The 20,734-nt window shown below is 39.8% G+C and overlaps 1 protein-coding gene across 2 annotated transcripts in view; it reads right to left on the bottom strand.

Annotated features, from left to right (window-relative positions):
* RDX (radixin) overlaps positions 1 to 20,734 on the bottom strand; it is a 38,802-nt gene that overhangs the window by 5,347 nt on the left and 12,721 nt on the right. The window contains exons 3-14 of one of the 2 annotated variants that reach the window (XM_026035003.1): positions 18,924 to 19,007; positions 14,702 to 14,797; positions 12,940 to 13,214; positions 11,711 to 11,794; positions 11,063 to 11,209; positions 9,518 to 9,614; positions 8,731 to 8,894; positions 7,973 to 8,103; positions 7,058 to 7,218; positions 6,169 to 6,261; positions 5,531 to 5,773; positions 4,443 to 4,603 (exon numbers count right to left, since the gene is read on the bottom strand). In XM_026035003.1, the coding sequence (XP_025890788.1) occupies positions 4,443 to 4,603; positions 5,531 to 5,773; positions 6,169 to 6,261; positions 7,058 to 7,218; positions 7,973 to 8,103; positions 8,731 to 8,894; positions 9,518 to 9,614; positions 11,063 to 11,209; positions 11,711 to 11,794; positions 12,940 to 13,214; positions 14,702 to 14,797; positions 18,924 to 19,007 (1,736 nt within the window). Of the gene's footprint in view, positions 1 to 3,453; positions 4,604 to 5,530; positions 5,774 to 6,168; positions 6,262 to 7,057; positions 7,219 to 7,972; positions 8,104 to 8,730; positions 8,895 to 9,517; positions 9,615 to 11,062; positions 11,210 to 11,710; positions 11,795 to 12,939; positions 13,215 to 14,701; positions 14,798 to 18,923; positions 19,008 to 20,734 lie in introns of those variants that run through there. The other variant, XM_026035004.1, reaches the window with a different exon arrangement.

Here is a 20,734-nt window from a genome sequence, read left to right as displayed (position 1 = left end):
AGCCACATGGGAGCACATGCAGCTCCCTCCCATCCATCAGCCGTCAAACATATAGTGAACCTGTTGCAGGTTCATATGCACTATATGTTGCAGGAACATATAGTGAGCTGCTGCATGGACTTGCAGATGAGGGATCCTCAGCATGAGCAAATGGGCAGAATAAGGATAATGACCCTCTCTAAGCAGTAGAGGCAGAAGATGCTCTGAAGAGTTGGAAATTACCCCAGGTTCCATGCTGAGCCACTGACAGCTGTGTTTTTGAGGGAATCTTATCACTTGGTCAGATATGTGGAGCTGTGGATACAGGATGACTTCTGAAACCAACCAGGACCTTTTGTAAGCAAGCTTGCAGGGTTCTCCTGGCAATACCTTCTGCTCGCGAAGGGCCCTCATGAAGACCTCAACTACCTCAGTGCACTGCAGTGGTTCAGGTTCTCCTCTACAGTGAAGACTCTGCTCTTGAAACTAACCTGCTGCCTTAAAGGTTGTTCACATCTGGACAGACATGGAAGATGCTTGCACAAGAGTTTTTCCAAAAGTAAGATTTATTATTTTAACATCCAGACTGTCTTTATTAAAACATATTTGAGATATTTTAATGAAACAATTTTTCTGTAGAAGTTTAAGAGAAGACCTCATTTTTCCTCAGAAATGCACAAGCAAGTAACGTGAGCAGCCCTAGAGAATACATCCAAGAAAAGGGGGAAGGCACAATAATGCCTTCTGGGCTGGCTGGGTTTCAATAGGCAGGTATTTCAGTCACAGTCTGAGAGCTTTGYTCCACTTGGATAAGCTAAGCAAGAGCGTGCAAGAAATATGTACTTAAATAAGGCACAACCCAGAGAGAAGGCAGGTTGTGATGTGCACAGAAGAATGATTTCAGAAAAGGGAATCTCGTCCCTCACACCAGGGCAGTCCAAGCGATCCGTTTAGCCTGGAGAAGAGAAGACTGAGAGGGGATCTGATCAACATGTGTRAGCAGGAAGGATGGAACCAAACTCTTCTCGGGGGTGGCCAGTGACAGCACAAGGGGCAATGRGTATAAGCTGAAACCCAGGCAGTTCCATCTGCATGYGAGGAAGAACTTCTTCMCTGTGAGGGTRCCAGAGCCCTGGAAGAGGCTGCCCAGGGAGGCTGTGGAGTCTCCTTCTCYRGAGATCTTCCAAACCCGCCTGGYTGCCACCCTGTGCCCCGTGCTCTGGGTGTCCCTGCTGGAGCAGGGGGTTGCACTRGGTGATCYCTAGAGGTCCCTCCCAACCTCAACCAGTCKGTGATTCTGTCATCATATTAGCCTGGCCTACAAAGTCTGGCACTATTTTCTACACTTTCCTCTCCACTTCAGCGCACGTGAAGAGGCCTCTTCCCAAGGACTTCCCTCACTCTCAAGCACCATATTCACACACTCACTCACACAAAACCTCTCTAACAAATGAGACCCTCAACAGAAGTCAACACTCCAGCTCCAGGAGGAAAGATTAAAACTAAGTTTGCACACTGAAAACACCAGGGGACAATGATGAAGAACACTCGGGCAACGCTGCCTTACGGAGCACCAGAAGGCAGGGGTTTGTGTGTGCACTTGTGTGCAAGGCCAAAGAAACACAAGACAGAAGGGCACGGCAACCAGGAGGAGACCTGATTTAGGTGAAGCTGCTCAGCAGATCTGTGTGTACACCTATTTATAGGGGACTGTTCCTGCCCTCTCTCAGTGCACTACATAGGTGAGAAAAGCTTCCTATTTTATAAAATAGGAGAACATTGCTGGCATTACACATTATAGTAAACAGGTTAAACAAATGCCAAGGTCTCTTACCGTTTAAGCCAAGCCAGTGACCTACTGAACTAAACTTCCCTTCTCCTAAGGCTGTGCAGTGTGTAGGCAGTGATTGAAAGTTCTCGCATTACCCCTGCAGCTCTGATGTGGCCAAATTACCCTCTGTTCTCGAGAGAGCCAATTTGCTCAGATGATTCATATCCTGTTTTGAATTGGCAATCGCCAGYGCTTCCTCCCAACCGAATGTGGTAATTTCTTAAGTGTTATTCTCGAGGGATAGAATATTTTTTTTCCCCCTTAATTTATTTCATTTTGACCACAGCGTGAAACAAAGACTGATGATCAAGAATGGTTCACAGCTCTGGAGAAGAGAGGGGAAAAAGAAAAAAAAAAAGGCTATTGCAATGCATGGAGCAGATCTGCCAGGGGGAAAAAAGTGCATTAAATAACAACAATGGACCTCAGACAAATTAACTGTATCTCTTTATTGTTAACCAATGAATGTTATCCAAAATAGTAGATGCAATTGTAGCTTAATTGTACAACAACAAAACATGATGCTAAAGGAAAAAGCATGTGGAAAATTACTTCACCAAGTAATCATTAAATGTATGTCTTAGTATTTCTGCACCAGTAATTGTTCCCAACTGCTGGTGACAGCAGCTATTACCACTTTGTTCACTGTGGAAATCCATATTACAAATGGTTGTTCCTGGTYGTTTAGAAAAAAAAAATCACACAGCTTTATAAATGGATCTAATCCATTTAGCCCTACTCTATATACGGCAGATTTATGAACAGCAAACTTCACTGGTATTTCCCCCCAACACTGAAGCTGATGTATCTGTGGTAGCGCACCCTTTCCAGGGAAAACTAACAGCTCCCTGGAAGGCCAGCGTTTCCCCYGCTCACAAGTTGTTGAAATACCTCAAAAATTGGCTCACGTGTCGGTGTCCGAGGCCTGTGGGAGCCCAGCTTCCCGCAGCATCTGCCAGGAGAAACCCCAGCTCCCGCGAGGCAGCGGTGGGAAGCGTGGGCACCCACCTGCACACCAGCCTTCGAGCTCAACCACGTATGTAATAGCCCCACAAACCAAAAATATATTAATGTATCTATTTTATTTTCATGATGTCAACCCCACATAGCCAACCTCTAACTCCGGGAGAACAAAAGAAAAAAAAAAAAAAAAAGAAAAAAAAGGAAAAAAAATTGTTCATTAAGAAATTTAAACCTGTTGTGCATGAAAAAAATGCTTAATAAAATGGCAAATTTTAATAGATAAGTGTAAATTTATGAGTGCATAATATCAAACAGAAGAGAGCTGAACCATCCTCAGAGAAAGCAGGGCTCTTCCCTTATAGGTACTGGTAGGAAGGAATAATTGCAGTTCACATTAACTGCCAGGTTATTTCCCAAAATTCAGTTTCTAATTCTAAAAGAAAAAAAAAAAAAAAAAAACCCACAAATAAACAGGAAAAAAAAAGTCTTGTTTTCAAGACAGGAAGTACTTAGTAGCAATGATCTGACATGAGATTACGACACTGGCTTCTCCGTGAGCTGAAGCTACAAATGCTACACAACAGCTTTCCCTCCAATTATGGGACTTCCATGGGGTACCTGGATGCCCCCGGACGAGCTCCCACTCGCCCCTTCCGCCCGCTCCAGCGGCCAGGGCACCAGGCACAGCTTTAACAACCACATGGTGCTGTTACAGCTTAACCAAAGCGCAGCTCAGCAGTACCTAGCACTGTAAATGAATGAGGAGTAAGGAGGCCTGGCTCCGTGGGATCGCTGTGCAGCCACCATCAATTTACACAGTTTTGTCRTGGTGTTTGAAGGACCAGTCATCACGTACATAGAAGTGAGGTAGGATACTGTCCCCTCCCTGGGACTGATGTTTTCATATGCTCCCTTGCCAGAAAGGTCCGGGTTTCCCCACTGCAAAGAAAACAACCGGGAGCCAAGGGCAGCCAGAGCTCGGCACCCGGCTGCTGCTTGGGGGCACTCGGTGCCCGTGCAGCCCTCGGCTCCGGGAGCAGCGGCCACGCGGGCGCTGCCGCAGGGAACGTTCCGCCGGGAACRGCCCCCTGCCCTCCGGCCTTTGTGAACAGGCAGGCAAAGAAAACCATCAATGATGACGGGGCAGCAAACACCAGGGCGCTCCACGGGCGAGGAGAAACCTCGCGAGGGAAACACACAGGCGGSCACTGGGAGTCAGTCACGTCCAGTTCTGCACGGGGTGGCTGCACGGTGAAACGTGAGCTCCAACCTCGTCACACCACAGCAGGACCTATTGGTTTTAGGTTCAGCCTCACCACTCYTTCCGTGTCTTAACCGAGTAGCACGTACACTTGTCAGTCATTATATACYTCACATCAGTTGTCGAAAGAAAACAAAACAAAAAGAAACAATGAAAATGAAAACATAATAAGGGGGAAAAAAATAAAAATTGCCATCCTTCTCCTCCCCCTCCCCCCAAAAGGCAGGGATGACAGGCTGCCTTGCTGCTGAAAGGCCTCCCCAAATTTTGCTTTCAACCATCGCAGTCAAATGAGCAGTAAGTGCTTTGGCAAAGTGGGGTGCAATCCATCCAGCCAAAAGGCCTGCTTTTTTCTCTGTTGGTGGTTCAGCTTTACGAGGAACATATATGCAAAATACCAGCTCTCACATTGCTTCAAACTCATCAATACGTTGTTTTGTATTGCCTTGTCGGATTTGTCGCAGAGTCTTGTACTTATCACGGCCTGCTTTAACATTCTCAGCATGAAGGACATCATTTTGTGTTTTCTTGGTTTCATCTCTGGCTTGAGCCAACTCAGAACTTAATGCCTGTTGAATAAAATATTTGTATTTTAAGCGTTTTGACTACTCTTTCTGTGATTCTGGAATTTCTGATAACTTCTCTCCTGCAGTTTGGGCAGGGATTTCTTGGAGGCCACCATGGGAAATGCCTTTTGTGCTGTTCAGCAGCCCAGAGGACCTGCCTGTGCTGCAGCTGGGAGGGACGAGACTGCAGCATTCCCTGCTAGAAGTGCTGGCACCAGGCACCAGGGAAGGCCCCACGCCCGGTGCCGGGAGCAGCAGGGCAGAGCACAAGAGCAACCTCCTCAACCCCTGCTGCCTAGGAAGGCATCACACCCCCCTGCTGCTGCTCAGCCACTGGCAAGGCCGAAGAGATGGATGCTGCACATGCACGCTCACCACCACGACCAACAGGGACATTCCACTCCTTTCCTCTCTTTCCCAACACAGAAACACAGGAAGGGCTACCCCTAACAGCAGATTATCACACCGAGTGGCAATGCTCTTGGTGGGCACGAACGGTTTCATGGAAGTAAGTTTCACCCTAAATGGATATCTTTCTATTTTTGCAAAGTGTGCAAATAACTACAAATAAACCCAAATCCTATTAATCMATCATCAGTTTATACTATACAAGACAGTGCAGTATTTAAAAAGGAAGGCATTATGTTTTAAAATTCCATATCCTGGACATTATGTAATTACTTGAAATATTTACTGACCAATGTGACAATGTATTAACACTTTTTAATCTATCAAGTATAACCCGTGTTTTTAATTTATTTTGCTCCTTGCACATCATGAAAGGTATCAGTTGGTAAATTAGTAGCACATCTAGTAAGTGATAAGAAAGCTGTTTCTTTCATATACTATAATTTTACTGAGATTTTGGACAAATAAGGAAAGAAAACCTAAAGCTTTAAGTATGTGGATAAAACTGTAAGCCTTCATTACCTGTAGCTGTTTCTTAACACGCTCGTTTTTCTGCGTCTCCGTTACCCGTTCCTCCTCGCTCCTGTGGTTCATGACACCATCAGAAGACAGTTCTGCGCTGGCCTCGGCGTTGTTCTCATCGTGCTCGTCGTGTTCGTTCTCCGTCGGAGGAATGACTGGCGGGGGCGGAGGTGGAGGAGGAGCAGACATCACGGATTTCAGTTCTTCTTTGGTCTTTTCCAAGTCCTCCTGTGCTGCAAAAGCCTAAATGCAATAAACAACATGCAGCATCTTAAAATTGGTGCACGGACGGAGAATTTGAAGCATATTTGAGATGTTTTAGATACAACAAAAACATAATTAGTTATAAATGAAGCAGAATTAACTTAGATTCACCCCCGATGTGTTTATTTTCCAGCATGAAGCTCCAGTCTATTTCATGACTCTATGACAATTTCTTCCCCGTGTATCAAATTGTTATTTAGAAACAAATTAAGTAGAAATATGGCATCAGAAGACTGGGGGATGAAAATATCTAAGACAGGCTTCCCTGAAGTCTAAGGGAGTAAGATTCAAATTCATGGAATTCCAAAGGTATTTCTGCCCTCATCTCCCTTGGCTTCTTTGAGTCTGGACTTCATACAACATGAGCTCATTACTTTGTGCTGCCATTCTGAGGCTTCCTCTTCTTTCTTTTTCTTGGCCTCCTCTAGAAGTGCAATCTTGGCAGTGAATTCAGCAAGCTCCGCTGCCTGAAACAGAAAATGAGGTAAAAATTTTAATTTGTTACCGTTTTGGCTCAGCAGAAGAAGAGAAGTGAATCTTTTGCTGTGATCTGACTTTGACAGTCAGCTTGTATCATTTCTGCTCATCAACATTTGGATCTGTTTCAATTTAATRCAGTATTAACTGCACCAATCTGCTGATGATTGTGGACCACGACCTCAGTACTCTAAGACTAGAGCCTGCCTTCAGCATTGTCTGTCACAGCGAGGCTGCAGAAGACCAAAAGCTGTTGCGTAGTCAAGAAATTCTCTCCTGGACAATGACGGTGGCATTCTCAGTAGGGGCAAGTCTTGAGTTAGAACTGGCTTAGCACAGAATGTAAAAAAGCACTGAGTATGTAGGAGGTGAGGACAGGCATGGGGAAGTCACAGCAACAGTCACCAACTCCTTCCTGCCCCAAACACATCTTCAGGCTTCAGAATGGAATTGTTTCAACAGAGAACAGGCTTCCCAGTGGACTGCAGAAAGAAGCCTCTCATTCTTGACTGGACAAACTTAACACTTTCAGAAGAACTTAACAGGTGGGGTCAGCCTGAAATGTCCCCATCATTCGTTTCTTACACATCAAGTTTCCCCCCGCCCTCTTTCCCTCTCCTCGTTTTTGTAGTGGAACATGCAATGTTTTCTACTAAAGCACCACAACCATCTTTAACAGACGAACCATCACTCGTTCACCTGACAAAACAGATGTAACCACACCCCAAAGCTGTATTTCCAGCTCTATTTTTCAATTTGTTTCAGAATAAGGCGAAAGCTTCCTACTAGTTGCTCCTGGTTCTTCATTTGATCAGCTGCCTGCTTGGCTAGAGCAGCTTTAGCTTCCTCAGCTGCTCGACGCTCCCTTTCCAGGCGCTCCGCTTCCTCCTTTGCCCGCTTCCTTTCTTGATCCAGTTCCAGAGCTCTTCTAGTCTGTTCTTCCAGCTCTGCCCAAAGGAAAAAGTGCAAGCAAGATATCACTGCTCAAGTCCTATGCAACACAGAAATTACAGCTATAACATGCTCAAAATAAGGTGACCTAGAACACCGACCAAGTTTCACAAGGCTGGCTCAAGTTAGCCTGACCGAAGTCAAGAAGGGCTGCTGAGCACGYGGCCTGAAGCTGCAGCCCTCTGTGACATTTTCCTTTCCTCCTCCTCTGAAACATATTTGGAAACCTATTGGCACCAATACTGTCAATGATTTTCTTTATCATGTCTGAAGTCAAGAATTATGACAGAACAGAGGAACTGATCTTTCAAGAATGTGAACTAACACTCAAGAAAAGAAGAAAAAAGCCCACAAAAATAACAAAACATCAAAGTGAAGGGAAAGAGTGGGACAACGAACTTGCAATAGAAAAAGCTAAACTCAACAAAATTCCAAAAGAAATACTTGGAACCTTTTTCTCCAACTCCATGATTTCAGCACTTCAAGCACTGCAAGACTGAGTTAAACTTCCACTTTATTAATGAAAACTAAAGCTCTTGCTATTTTAGAACTTTTAAAAATACATACAGCATGTTAACTCAACAAAAAACAATTTAAGACATAAACATATCTTTTTATTATTATTATTACTAAAAAAAAAAAATCTCTACTAACTCTTTTTCCTCCCATAAAGAAGTGTGGCACTGCAACAGTCAAGCAAGCAAACCAGTGCCACCCCACAGAGCACCACCAGGACCAGCAGGAACTCACCTTTCTGGGCTTTCATTGTTTGTTCTTCTATTTGCCTTAAGCGTTCCATTAATTCTTCCTTTTCACGCTCTATTCTTTCCTTTTCCTTTTCTGCTATTTCCCTTTTTTTCTTCTCATTTTCTAATTGTGCCCTAAGAATATTTTAAAGCAAGCTTTTAGGTCTCTAATGGATCAAATTTTGCCCTCTCACAATTCTGCTTTGCGTTTATTAGTTTCACTACTATCTGAGTAAATTAAATGTTTCAATTTAGTTAACACTGCAAACTAAAGAACCAARTTTCTCTATTTCAAAATATTGTACAAAAATATGAACGGGATAAACTATAACTAAGGCTGCTTGTCTGTTAACCAGGTCAAATCCACAACTACAGTTGCAATTCAGAAAGGACTGACGTTTTATCTAGGCTAGAAAAAGGAACTTTAAATACATAAAAGATAAGTTATGTTAATCTTCACTGAACTTGTTCTAAAGATAGACTGTACAAGTCCTGAGGAATGAGGCAACACAGAATTAAGAATTAACAAAAACACTTTAATGAGAAACAGCCATATAGATATCATTAGCATTATTGAAAGCTTAAAAAGCAGCTATGGCTTTCTATTAACAGTGACAGTTCAGTCACACCAGCCTGAAACCTGCTTACATATTACAGAGAGAAAAAGCAAATTTATCCTCTAGAAGGTCTAACATACTACGATTTCATTCTCTCAAAAGGTGGAAGAATTTTTTTCCCGTTTTATGGAAGTTTGTTATTTACCTTTCCAATTGTTTCTGATGTTTCTCCTCTCTAGCCTGGGCCTTCATCTGTTGCACTTCAATTGTATCAGGTTTTCTCCTCCTCATGTACAATTCATGATTTCCCATGCACAGTGCCAAAATTCGCTTATTAATTCTCAGACGGGGTGCATAAAAAACAAAATCCTAGCAAAAATAATTGCAGAGTATCCATTAATCAGTTGTGATAATACTCAAAGCATAACTGCATGCTTGCATTTGTTAAGTTTAATCTTACAAGTATTTTAGCCTTCTTCTGACCGATTCAATACCACAAATGCATAAATCCAGTTGTTGGAAAGAACATGCAAGATAAATGTAAAAAGTCACATCTGGATTCCTTGCGTAGAAGTCAGCTACACAAAATAGTTTACAAAAATTTCCAGAAAAGCAAGATTATTTCAATATGGAAGGTAACACAGCATTTTTCCCCAGAAAGATTCTTGAAAGATACTGTTGCAGTACAGGCAAAAAAGAAAAAGTGGAAACAAAGTTTTAACATCTCACACCACAGCTTTTCAGCTCATCGTGAAATTAGGTGCCTTTTTAACATGGTAAAAAAGGAAGAAAATATAATAGAGTATCAACCAGAATGAGAAAAGAGAAGTTGAACATATCTGAAAATAGATATTTCCTTTGGAAAAATGGTTATTCTACCCATATGAAAACTTAGTGGCATAAACAATTTACTTGTGCCATAGTGCAAGAGCAGGTCCCTTCACATTTCAGAATTTTATACACAGAGGKATACTATTTTACAGACTACTTACAGGGGCTTTTTTGTCAATTGGCTTTATGACAAATTTTTTGTCGTTAAAAGAGATGTTTCTTATTTCACTCCATGGAAAACCAATCTTGGGTGTCAGCCTTCAAAGAGAAAGAGTTCTCATTAGAAGCAGAAATACRGGTATTTTGTTTAAGTCCAATAACCCATAGGGCTACTAATTCTGTATCATTTTCACTACTGCACTTTACAATTACGTTTAGTAGACATGACAACAGTTCAAGTACACTTTAGTAGGCATTTTTATACATCATTACAGACCCAGTAAATGAGTAAGCTACCTACACCAGTRGCTCCAGTGGCAAAAGACACTTCCAAATTTCGATCTGTGGCTTACCTACTCATTAAGTATATTATGAACACYGCAGCCAAGTACTGATTTTTTAAGCCACTTATTTTAAGTTTGGTGAAAATGATGAGCATATAATTTGAGAAGAGCCCCAAATTAAATTAGCCTTTAGTAATGCTGTAGCATGGCTTAGAAGTAAAATACTTATCCCTCCRACTCCATCCCCATTGCATTTTAAGCTGAATAAACTGAGATCAGAAAGAGTTACTTTTAATGCTAAATGCCTAAGAGTATCTTTTTTTTTCCCCACAGGTCTACCATTTTTTCCTATTTATATTATCTTAATATGAGTGTAACAGAAATAGTTTAAGTACTGATTGCTAAACATCAGGAAAGCAACAAGACCAAAACCAGCAGTTCTTCCAGGGCGATTCTCTGAAAACTTCCTCCATCTCTTAGGGGTTATATTGCCATCTAATGGCAATTAAGCCTTACAGAATTTTGTTAGGGAGCATAAACATCAGTAGAGAGCCTGAAATTTCAGGTCAGGTAACTGCAGCTATCTGGTGTTTGAGTTTTGCTCAACTCCAAATCCCTGTGGAAGAACCGTTAACATCAAATACAATTAATAGAGCTGTCTGTAAAGGAACAAATAGTGACTGTTCTGGTGTTCTTATGATAGTTCAAATTTTGTACGTTTCAGCTTTATCACTATTCAAGCAGAAGAGACTCTTTGATCTCTCTCCCAGGATACATGAATCACTGATTTTCTTTGATGTCTACAAGGTTTGGAGTTTTTTTTTTGTTACCAAAGTTTTTGTGCTCTAACAGCTCTAATTCTAACTTCTGCTCTTAGAAGAAAAATAAATAAATTCTCATTAAATAGGCTGCCCTGTTCACAATGGCCTTCTCGCTCTGACCAAAGAGGAGGTCTTGAAGGAGTGAAAAGTACAAAAAGAAACCACACAAGAAATGGTTCAGCTATCAAGCACCCATATTTAGCAATGCAAATTTGAATTCATCAGAACTGTTCCTCCACTGCCCTACTTTGCATCCCTATGTAACATTTAATATTCACATATTCTAGTAGTTAACTTCTGTCATTTTTCTGTCTTTTAGAGGAAAAGGTCTTTGAGAACTTTTTTGCTAAATGTTGCAGAAACACAAAATAAGGCAGGTTTTGTACGAATCTAGGATAGGATCTCCTAGGGCAGAACTCCAACAGAAACATTAGCCACTTACTTATCATCGTGCTCATAAATATTCAGACCCAAAGCATCAACTCCGAGCCACAATTCAGTTCCCTTTTTATTCTTTATTTCAAAATAGTTGACTCCATACATCTCCAAATCTTGTGCAATCTTAAGGTATTCCATCATAGAATCTTCCCTGATAAGAGAAAACAGCATAATTAGTCAAGAGTGAATTGTTTGAGTAAAGGAACCACAGGAAAAAAAAAAAAAAAAAGTGACAATCTAGATAGGAATGCAGTCTCTCTTCTAAGAAGTTCTGTGTACATTGATTCAAATATTTATATAGCTCATTACATTAAAACTCAAGTTCAATTCAATCATTACATTTTGTCTTTCTACCCTGGGAGCTAAGGAAATATTAAATATATTGTAGAGGTATGTGGGCAAATAAATACAGGAAGAAAAGCAGATGAGAAGCTTGCTTAAGATTGCCACAGGTAGCCCATAACTGAACTGCAGTCTCATCAACCCTCCCTTCTGCTTTCATGGAAGATGGACAACTGTCTACCCCAGGCTGAGCAAAAGATAAAGGCTTTTTCCAAACAAAAATAACCCCTTCTCCCAAAAGTCATATTAAGCCAAAAAACTCCAAACCTGAAAATCTTTATAGAGTACGAAATGTTTTCTGCACAATTACCTTAACATCCCTCTGTGTTCTTCATGCCAGTTCTGTATTCTTTCTTCCCACTGTTCTTTTGTCAGTTTGTGCTGTTCTAAAACACTGTTAACAGAAAAAGTTACTATTAAATAAAACTGTCAAGAAATTTAAACTGAAATTTAACCTGAAGATATAAGAGTAAGTTTGGTACATGGCAGAACTTGTGCTTTGGTAGAAGTTGAAATGTACCTCCCTTGAATTGAAACGTAAATTGCTGTTCACCTTTTAATGCAGACAGAGTTTTAAAAAACCAAAAAACCCAACAACCTCCCACACCTTTGAATTTCAACAAATACACCCCTCAGAACAGCGTGAACCCTTTCTTTTTTTCATAGTATTTTATATCCTCACTGTAATAAAATCCCTGTCATGCCACATTTCAACTTTCAATAAAGCCATAAAAATGTAACGTTTGAAAATGTTGGCAATTAATCTTTGTACTTACAGACATATTCAGTTTTTCATTCATTGTAATTTGTTAGAAAACACAACACATTAAGACAAGTTAACAGAACTATGCTCCTTATCCTTTGTTTTAAAAATGAGTAAATAAACAATTTAAGAAAAATGGAATTAGGATACAAGGGATAACTGCAATAATGGATGTATGTTTAGGCCTATTTAGAACTATCAATATATTACAGCAGTTGGGAGTCAGACACATAATTTCTTTATGCTTAAAAAAGAAAATACATGGGGAAAAAAGGCATTTCAGTGTTTTTTTTTTCTCTCGTGTATTTTCCATTTTAAGCATTCCTAGAGAAACAATTTTAAAGGGCAACTAATCAAAGACAAGGCTGTGAAATGATACTGAAGGAATTGGCTCAAATGTCCTYGTTTCCTCTCTCAACTCAGAGAAACAAGGATTTTCCATTCAGCCCAGTATTTCTTCTGCTATGTAATTTATCTTCAATAAAATCATGAATTTCAGGAATTTATCGATTACCAAACTGTAAGAATATACCAAGAACTGAAGAAAAAGACTGGGTATTATGGAAACCTAGTCTGACTCAGGAGATTTTATTTCAGCAGAGGGAAAACTACGGAAGTACCAGATCATTTTACGTATTTTTGTACTGCAAAACACACACACCTTTGAGAGAACCACCAGTAAATGCACCTTGGCACTGAGTACTTCATTACCAGAAGTGTGCTGCAATGAAGTTAGATACAGCAGGTGATGCAAAACCAGGAGCAACCTCACTCACCGCTGGGGGAGAAGCCGGTCATTGGCCAGGTAGCCGAGCTTATGGATCTCCTTATTGTAATCTCCATACTTGGACTGGACAGCATAAGAAGCCAGAAGAACTGCAGTTTCTGGTGGACAATATATTTCATCATTTAGAATAGCTTCTTTAACTTGCAGGAAGAAAAGTCTCTGAGTTATTTCCTGAATTAATTCTTCCGAAACATCTTCGGGAAAAAACTTGGCCCTGAACTTGAACTGCAAAGGGTTTTCTTTCCTTACATCTTGCTGGGTTACCTGAGGGAGAGCAATGTAGAAATAAAAATTAAAAGGAGCACTAAATAATGTGTAAAATACAGTTAGTTTAAGAGTAATAATCCCCCTGCGCCCTGAAATCCAAAGCTCCCTGACAAGCCCCCTTTGAAACCCACTCATGATTCCTATGGCACTGAATTAAGTACACCAACAATTTAGATAAACCAGACAATTTTGCAATACTACTCAAAGACCCCTTTAAGTTTCGTTGTAAGCTTAGGTGAATTTGTATTTATCACAATAARATCTAGTAAAAAAAATAAAAAAGATGTGCAAAACAAAAAACCCAAGCTATACTTGAGGATGAATTACAGGAAGTAAAAAGCAAAAAAGAAAGGCTTTAAAAAGGTTTCTTTGACAAGAACTATTTCTTTAACATGGCTGGGAAGTTGGATTCTTTTTAAGGTCTTTGAACTGTTGCACTAAATACACGCTTTGTTCTCGTGTAAAAAAAAAAAAAGTTAAATTAGTTCTAGTAAACATTATTCTATAATGAATAAGTATTACCAACAGGATTTTTGTGTAAATTTGCTAAGATAGAATGCATTCATTTTGCAAGTTTTACACAGCTTTCTGTCCAGACATTCAACAAAAGTTCACTTAATTTGCCTCAACTTTCTGCTCTGATTATTCCTGGAAGTGGAAACATTCAAAAATTAAACTCTTTGTTAACATCAAACAACAGTTATTGGCAGAAAGTACATTCAGAATACCAAAAAAGAAAAGCACCATTCTCAGACTTCTAATTCCACAAGCACTTTTGTACTCAGTTTTGATTTTTTATGTTCATACAACAGTCTCTCTAGAATTTCAAGTGGTGCAYGAAGTCATGCATCTGTTTGCTTGACCAGCAAGAAGTATCAGAAATTACAAATATAATGCAACCATTTAATCATGTTAGGAGTACACATGGCAGCATCGTTACTACATTCAACATTTCCAGTGTGAACGTTAATAAATATTGGCACACTTTCCTTCCTGGCCACTTGTTTCTGGTTTCAATATTCCATATTTCACTTTAACTTCACAAGTGAAATAGTTGAGACTTTTTTTGARTAATTATTTGTGTTCTTGTCATAATAAAGCTGTATTTTCCATATGTACTCTATGAATTTTATCAATCCTATCTGTATTTGATACAGATGTTTAAATAATAACTTACAAGCTACGGCAATTCATGTCATTTTTGGGSGTTTAAAAAACAACACTGCCACCTATACAAGGGTTTATAAGCCTATTTATAGATGTGTTGTTGAAAACTACATGGCCACAGATAGCAGAGGTTCAGAAAGATGCCATTTGAAATGAAAACAGTCATTCTGCCATCCGAAACACAACAGTAAGTAGTAACTTGTCAGCTGAATGTGAAATCAGACATCTCTCACCTACAACATTAAAGTCTCACCTACAACATTAAATACCTCTGTATTTTTACATCATATACTTTTCTAAAGGTAAGGAATCGTTACCTTTTTATTTAGCTTCAGCCAAGTTGAATAGCCTTTGCTGTCCACATACTGCAGCCCAAAAAACCAGACCTCACGAAGACCAACAGTTTTCACCACCTGAAAACAAGCAATCCACAGTTACCCGTGATGACTACAACGGAATCTTTTATGACAGTTCACCTTTAGAAACCATCTCAAACTGAAATAAGAAAATTTTAAAATATAAAAACATAAGATAGGAATAAAACATCAGGTCCTGAGGAGTATTCACTTAAAAGTTCCAAGTAAATTCGAACACAACGTTGCCAAACTTTCCAYTGCATCGTGCAACTTACTGCAGAAGCCCAACTCGGCACCTGGGGAACACAAGGTAAGAAACATGATGCTGATCTCCAAGATCAGGTCTGGGAATGTCTGAAGACCTACAGACAAGTGAGTCCACTTTAGCAAAAGACAGCATAGCTGTAATGAAGGATAAAACTTAGGGACTTATGGATAAACATGTAATGAGGAAGAATCACCTCGTTCAAATAYATGAGGCTTCTTCTAAGAGTCAGTGATAAAGGGATAAGGATGATCCAGTTGATAAATTGGATACRGATTTCCTACATAATAACTGGTTAGGTTTTTACAAAAATAAATAAAAATCCTCAAATAAAGGGAGAGACTTTTTATGGATAAATCAGAATTAAAGTAAATAGGAAAAATAGGAACACTTTCAGCTTCTCACAGAGCAGCAGAGCAGTTACTGAGCGTGTAACCACTATGGAAGTCACAGAGGACTTGATAAATACTCTTAAAAAAATAAAAATGGTATGACAAAATTCACTGTCTTTCAGAAAATTTGGTTTTCTAAAAGATATCTGAACAAACAATAACAAGAAAGATGAGCTTCAATAAAGATTAAATTTACTAAAAAAAAATGTACTTCAAAAAATAAAAACAAACAAACAAAAAACCTTAATGTTAACAGAAAGCTCTTGTAGTGTAAGAAAGTGCAAGAATGCTGCTGTATTGCTGTACAAATCCACGGTATTCCCAGGTCTCTAATACAACACACAGACTGCCCTTATCCCCTCAGAAGGATGCTGCATCACTGGAAGCAACTGAAAAATGTTGAAAAGATTCATCAGCAAGAAGGACCAGCTCCTCCCTCRAGAAAGCCAGAACTAAGGCTACCGACAGAAATGAAGAGGGAAAACCAGGATATAGATCTATAAAACCTGTGTGTCATCTTCAAGGAATATAGAGAATGATTATCCATTATTTCTCATAATAAAAGTATTAAGAGAATCTATTAAGGGAATCAATTGAAATCATTAGACAGTAAGTTCAAAACAAAGAAGCACTTTTACTACACAAAGAAATGGTAGAACTATCTGCAGACTTTTGCATAGTAAAAGTGGATTCAATAAGTGATTAACCAGAAAAGCCCAACAAGGATAAYTGTAAGTTTTGGCTCTGAAAGATCCAGTATGGCAGTACTTACGTATGGGCTCAGGTTGAACCATGCAGGCAAGCTGGTTATTCAGATGCATGTGAAGTAAACAGAATTTTACACACAGATCCTCCTCCACTTTAAAGAAGTACTATCGGGTTGCAAAATTAAGATTTTGAAAATTAGAAAATGTCACTGTTAAGAAAGCCGTGCAAATTTATTTCTGATCTTTTGCATATGCGTATTACGTCTCAACAACCAAAGACAAACATCCCTTTCTTGTCTTGTCCCCTCTTATTTATGGCTTCAGGAGCTGATTCCAAGAACTCCTCCTCTGCACTTTGTGGTTGCAGCAGATGAGCCCTGGTGCTTAACCAGGGCTCCAAGCTGCAGCTCAAGCTGGTTTGAAATGCAGATGCTCAACTACCCTGCCCATAAGGTGTAACTTGATAAAAGGAGACAACCCTCACATCTTTGCTGAACAAGAACTATGCTAAACCAACAGTTCTGAGGCTCAGTGCTAAGGTCTCGTCAAGGAAAACRATCCCCCAACACCATCACCAAACTGTGGTAAAACGTCCACCCCAGGATTCTTTCCCTCCTGGGAACTGTTACAGATGAGAAACTGGTTAACYAAAAGGGTAGAGATCCCCACTCGCACACTCTAAACTACAACAGAATGGATCGAGGAGACTAATGACAAATGTTAAGTATCTATCTAAAATAATAAGACTCAGGAAAGAAAACATAACTGGTTTTGTGCAATAAATAAGAATTTTACCAAGTTTCATAAGAATTTTACTAAGTTTCACAACAGAAGGAAAAACAAAGCCACAGACATGAGAAGTATGTCTCGACTGCTAGCAGATGGCAAGGGTAAGAACACACGCTCAACAGGAACAAATCAACAGCAGAAAACATCAGTTAGAAGCTGGAGGCAACTACTGACTGAGAAAGGAAGAACTGTTCACACAATTGTAGAGAAACGCTAGGTGACAGCTAAAATAATGGGTAGGTTATTTTCTGTAAGCAATAACTAACAAGGCTGCTGTCATGTCCACTATCTCTGCACCAACCCTGAAGAACAACCCAGTCAATAACTGCACGATTCAACTTTCTTACCATGGGGAAATAGAGTAACTTTTGTCTGAAAATCTCATGCTGCTTTTGTGGTACAGTTCAGCTCTTCGTGTTACTCTATGGAACTAACACAAAGTTAAGGTCAGGCTGACAATGCTTCTCCCCTCACACACGACTATGCTGGCTGATTTTGTCTGACCTTGTAATTTTTAATTTTCATGTTTCCAGAGGACGATTACAAGAGCCCCTGAGTTGTCAAGAGTGACACAGTGAACTGAGAAACACAGATCACAAGAGCATGAAACATGGACAGAAAAAGCATTCAAAACTATCTTCATTCTCCGTTTGYGAAAGCCCCGGTTTGGATGAAACCGATTACTTGGGCACAAGACATTACAGAGCAGAATGTCACTCCACCCAAGACTGCATGGCTGAAGATAGCAAAGGTTGGTAGGACAGAAGGAACAGCTCGAGGCTCAGGTGCCCCACAGCACCAGGCTTTTGACCCCACAGTGCTATTGGTGAGACRGAAAGCAAGGTGTCCACAGTTCAACACTGAAAGTTGCCTGTGCCCTTTCCTTCAAGGAGGCTCTGTAGCCATAAGGATCAAGGCACCACTATGAACCGGCCTGGAAGCAACAACTTCTGCTCCTGTGGAGAGGCTGAGGACACCCTGCTACTGAACGGGGTGGAGGGGTACAAACCACAGGTCCATTTCAAAAAACAAACAAAAAGAATCAAAAGAAAGAGCTCAGTGTTACCCAAAAAAACGAGATTTTTCAGCTGATGAACTAAAGGCATTTAAATGACCCGTTAAGTGTGTCGTCTTCTTTAAATATTCAGCATTACATACTTTGAGCATCTACAGTATCTGCAGTGGAGAGGACAGAAATGACAGCCCTACAAGAAAGAATTGTTCATAATACAGTTAAACTGTTTTTAAAGTGGTAATTTGGAATACTTCCACATTTTTAACTGAACACATGCATCACAGACCTTGTATCAAGCATTTAGTAGTTACTTGAGGGATAAAAGAAATAGCACAATGACAAGCTTTCGCTCTTCACTTTTCTAGGACACTACCCAACCTGGATCAAATAAAGTTATTTCAAGATTCTGATTTCTACAATTACATGAAATTAATAGAAAAACAACCTTTTACAAGAAATTACTCATTCAACCATTCAAGTGAATTAAGATGAAGGTACTGCCAAGTGAGAAAACGTTGCTCTGAGGTGCCTACAATCCCTAAGCACATGAAAATCTAAGGACAACATTACTTTTCAAATATTTAGGAACAGAAGTATCTGTAGCTTCTATTTTTGGACAAAAGATAACTGCCGTCTTCATTGAATTTTCATTTGTTATTTGAGAATGCTGAAGGTGACATGAATTTCTTATATTTGGCACTACTCACAGTTTTGTTGCAGGTTTAAGTACACTGTGATTAGAGATGTTAAACGAACAAGAGCACTACTTTCGTAGCAGCTCCACACAGGATTCAGCTGAGATCTCACTGTGCATCTTTTTAAAGCTGTCACAGAGCTGTCACACATTCCATTAAAATTAATAATGAAGGTCAAACAAAAGGACTACGTAACTCGCATAATGTAATGAAAACAATGAAAAACTACACAGAACCCTTCTGCTTTACCAAACTATGTCTATGTGTGTATATATACATAAATATACACATATATAAACATTATATCGAACACAAGTTACCTGATCAAAGAGCTGCTTGCCTGTTGTRTTGGGCTGGATGGCAAATTCCAACTCGGCATCCATTGTGGTAACTCTCACATTGATCTGCAGAAAATAAAGGAATATTTAGAACATACTGTAACAGCGTAATTGTTTTCTACACTGTGATTAACTTTGTAAGAAAGGGTATATAAGAGRCTACTTAAACAATTGTGATGGTCTTTACATGTATAGAAGAMAGCAGATACAAACAAGAAAATGTGAATAAAAAMCTATTTTCTTTAAAATTGTTTTTGAAGGTCAATCCATGAAAAAGACTAGAATTGATTTAATGGAATGAGTAACGTGGCCAGTATGATTCACCAAGGCATCTATATTCACTATAGTAGGATTTGCTTCCCAAACCCACGTAAAAGGAAAGCTGAAGCCACGTRCATTGTCACTTCAAGGTATTTATACCTGAGAATAATAAAAAATAAGCAAATACCATGACTGCCACACACAGCCTGCTGTCCTKGTACTTCCAAGATGTGAGGAATTCTGCTTCCTTCCTTTTGAAGGGAACAGAAGGGAAGTTCATAGGCCTCAGGATAGCACAGCTGCAGATTTTCACCACTGGAGAGACTCCAGAAGTTAACTCCACTTAAACTACGTGCACTTTCCCCCTTCCTCTACCTCCCCACAAAATCCCTGCTACACTGTGTCACTATCACAGGGTCACTCAATGGACTTGCCCACTCTTGTGGGAAATAAAGAATCATTTTCTAGATGATTCTCAATAGTCACAGTTTCCACATGCCTCAAAACACGTGGTCAGAGGCACCAGGTGATATCTCCAAAATCACTTCAACTTGTCCACACAGAGGTGAGAACTGTGATGGGAGCCGAGTGCTAAATGCAGAATATTGCCTTCTCACTCCTGGAATGATTCTCCATTCCTACTGCCATATTTTATTTATCTTTACAGGATAAAGAGTTAATATCAAATTTAGTTTGCTGCAAATCAAAAGTCAGAAACATGAAATTTCACCAAATTTAAGGCACACACAAATATATTGCTAGTTCTCTGTCTACCATAAAATATGGAACAGCAGTAAATTAGGCCTTGCATTAAAAGTACTTCTACCACTTCACCTGCTTCTCCATAAATTCATTTTCCGTTGACTATTCCTTAATTTTTCTATTTGGTGAAATCCTTTGAAAAGCAAGCGTGTAAAAGTCTCAGTAAGACAAAGCATAGCTCAAAGGTGTGAAAGAGAAAAGTGGGTAGAAGTTTGTCCCTGTCTAACACTTAAAGCTTGTTCACTCCTGTCTTTGGTGTCAAGGTAAATAACCGTGGGCAGGGACTGGATATGACAGGAGAGTAGCAGGAGCTGGAGAACCCCTAGGTTATAGACCTGCAAACAGGGACCGTAGGGAGGTTGAGCAACTGTTTTTGTGTGCTAATGTGTGTGCAAATACTGATAAAGAACAAAAGTTGAAGGCTTTGGAGGAAAAGATAGTACATTTTTATTAAAAAAAAAAAGGAGTATGTGGAGAGAAGAGCTGCTCTCTCTAGATTCACCTCCTTCCAAGASGGAAAACACCTCATATAAAATTTTAACTCTACCTCACTGAGCTGAACTGGTTCATAGAGCAGTTGCCCTTTAATTACAAAATTTTAAGCAGTTCAATATGCAGYTACAAAAAGTGAAGTCTCCTTTACAACAGCAAAAATAAATTAAGAGAAATAAGGCTATAAWGTAACTTTACTAAATGCCAAGGCACTGTTATGTAACAGCAGCACTGCCAAAAGGCAGCAAGTGCCACAGGAGGGCTGCAAAGCAGAGCAA

Source organism: Nothoprocta perdicaria, unplaced genomic scaffold, assembly GCF_003342845.1.
Source record: "Nothoprocta perdicaria isolate Ctin4 unplaced genomic scaffold, notPer1 scaffold_155, whole genome shotgun sequence".
Lineage (NCBI taxonomy): Eukaryota > Metazoa > Chordata > Aves > Tinamiformes > Tinamidae > Nothoprocta > Nothoprocta perdicaria.
The sequence above is the reverse complement of the archived record's forward strand: the minus strand, read 5'-3'. Positions and strand labels throughout refer to the sequence as shown.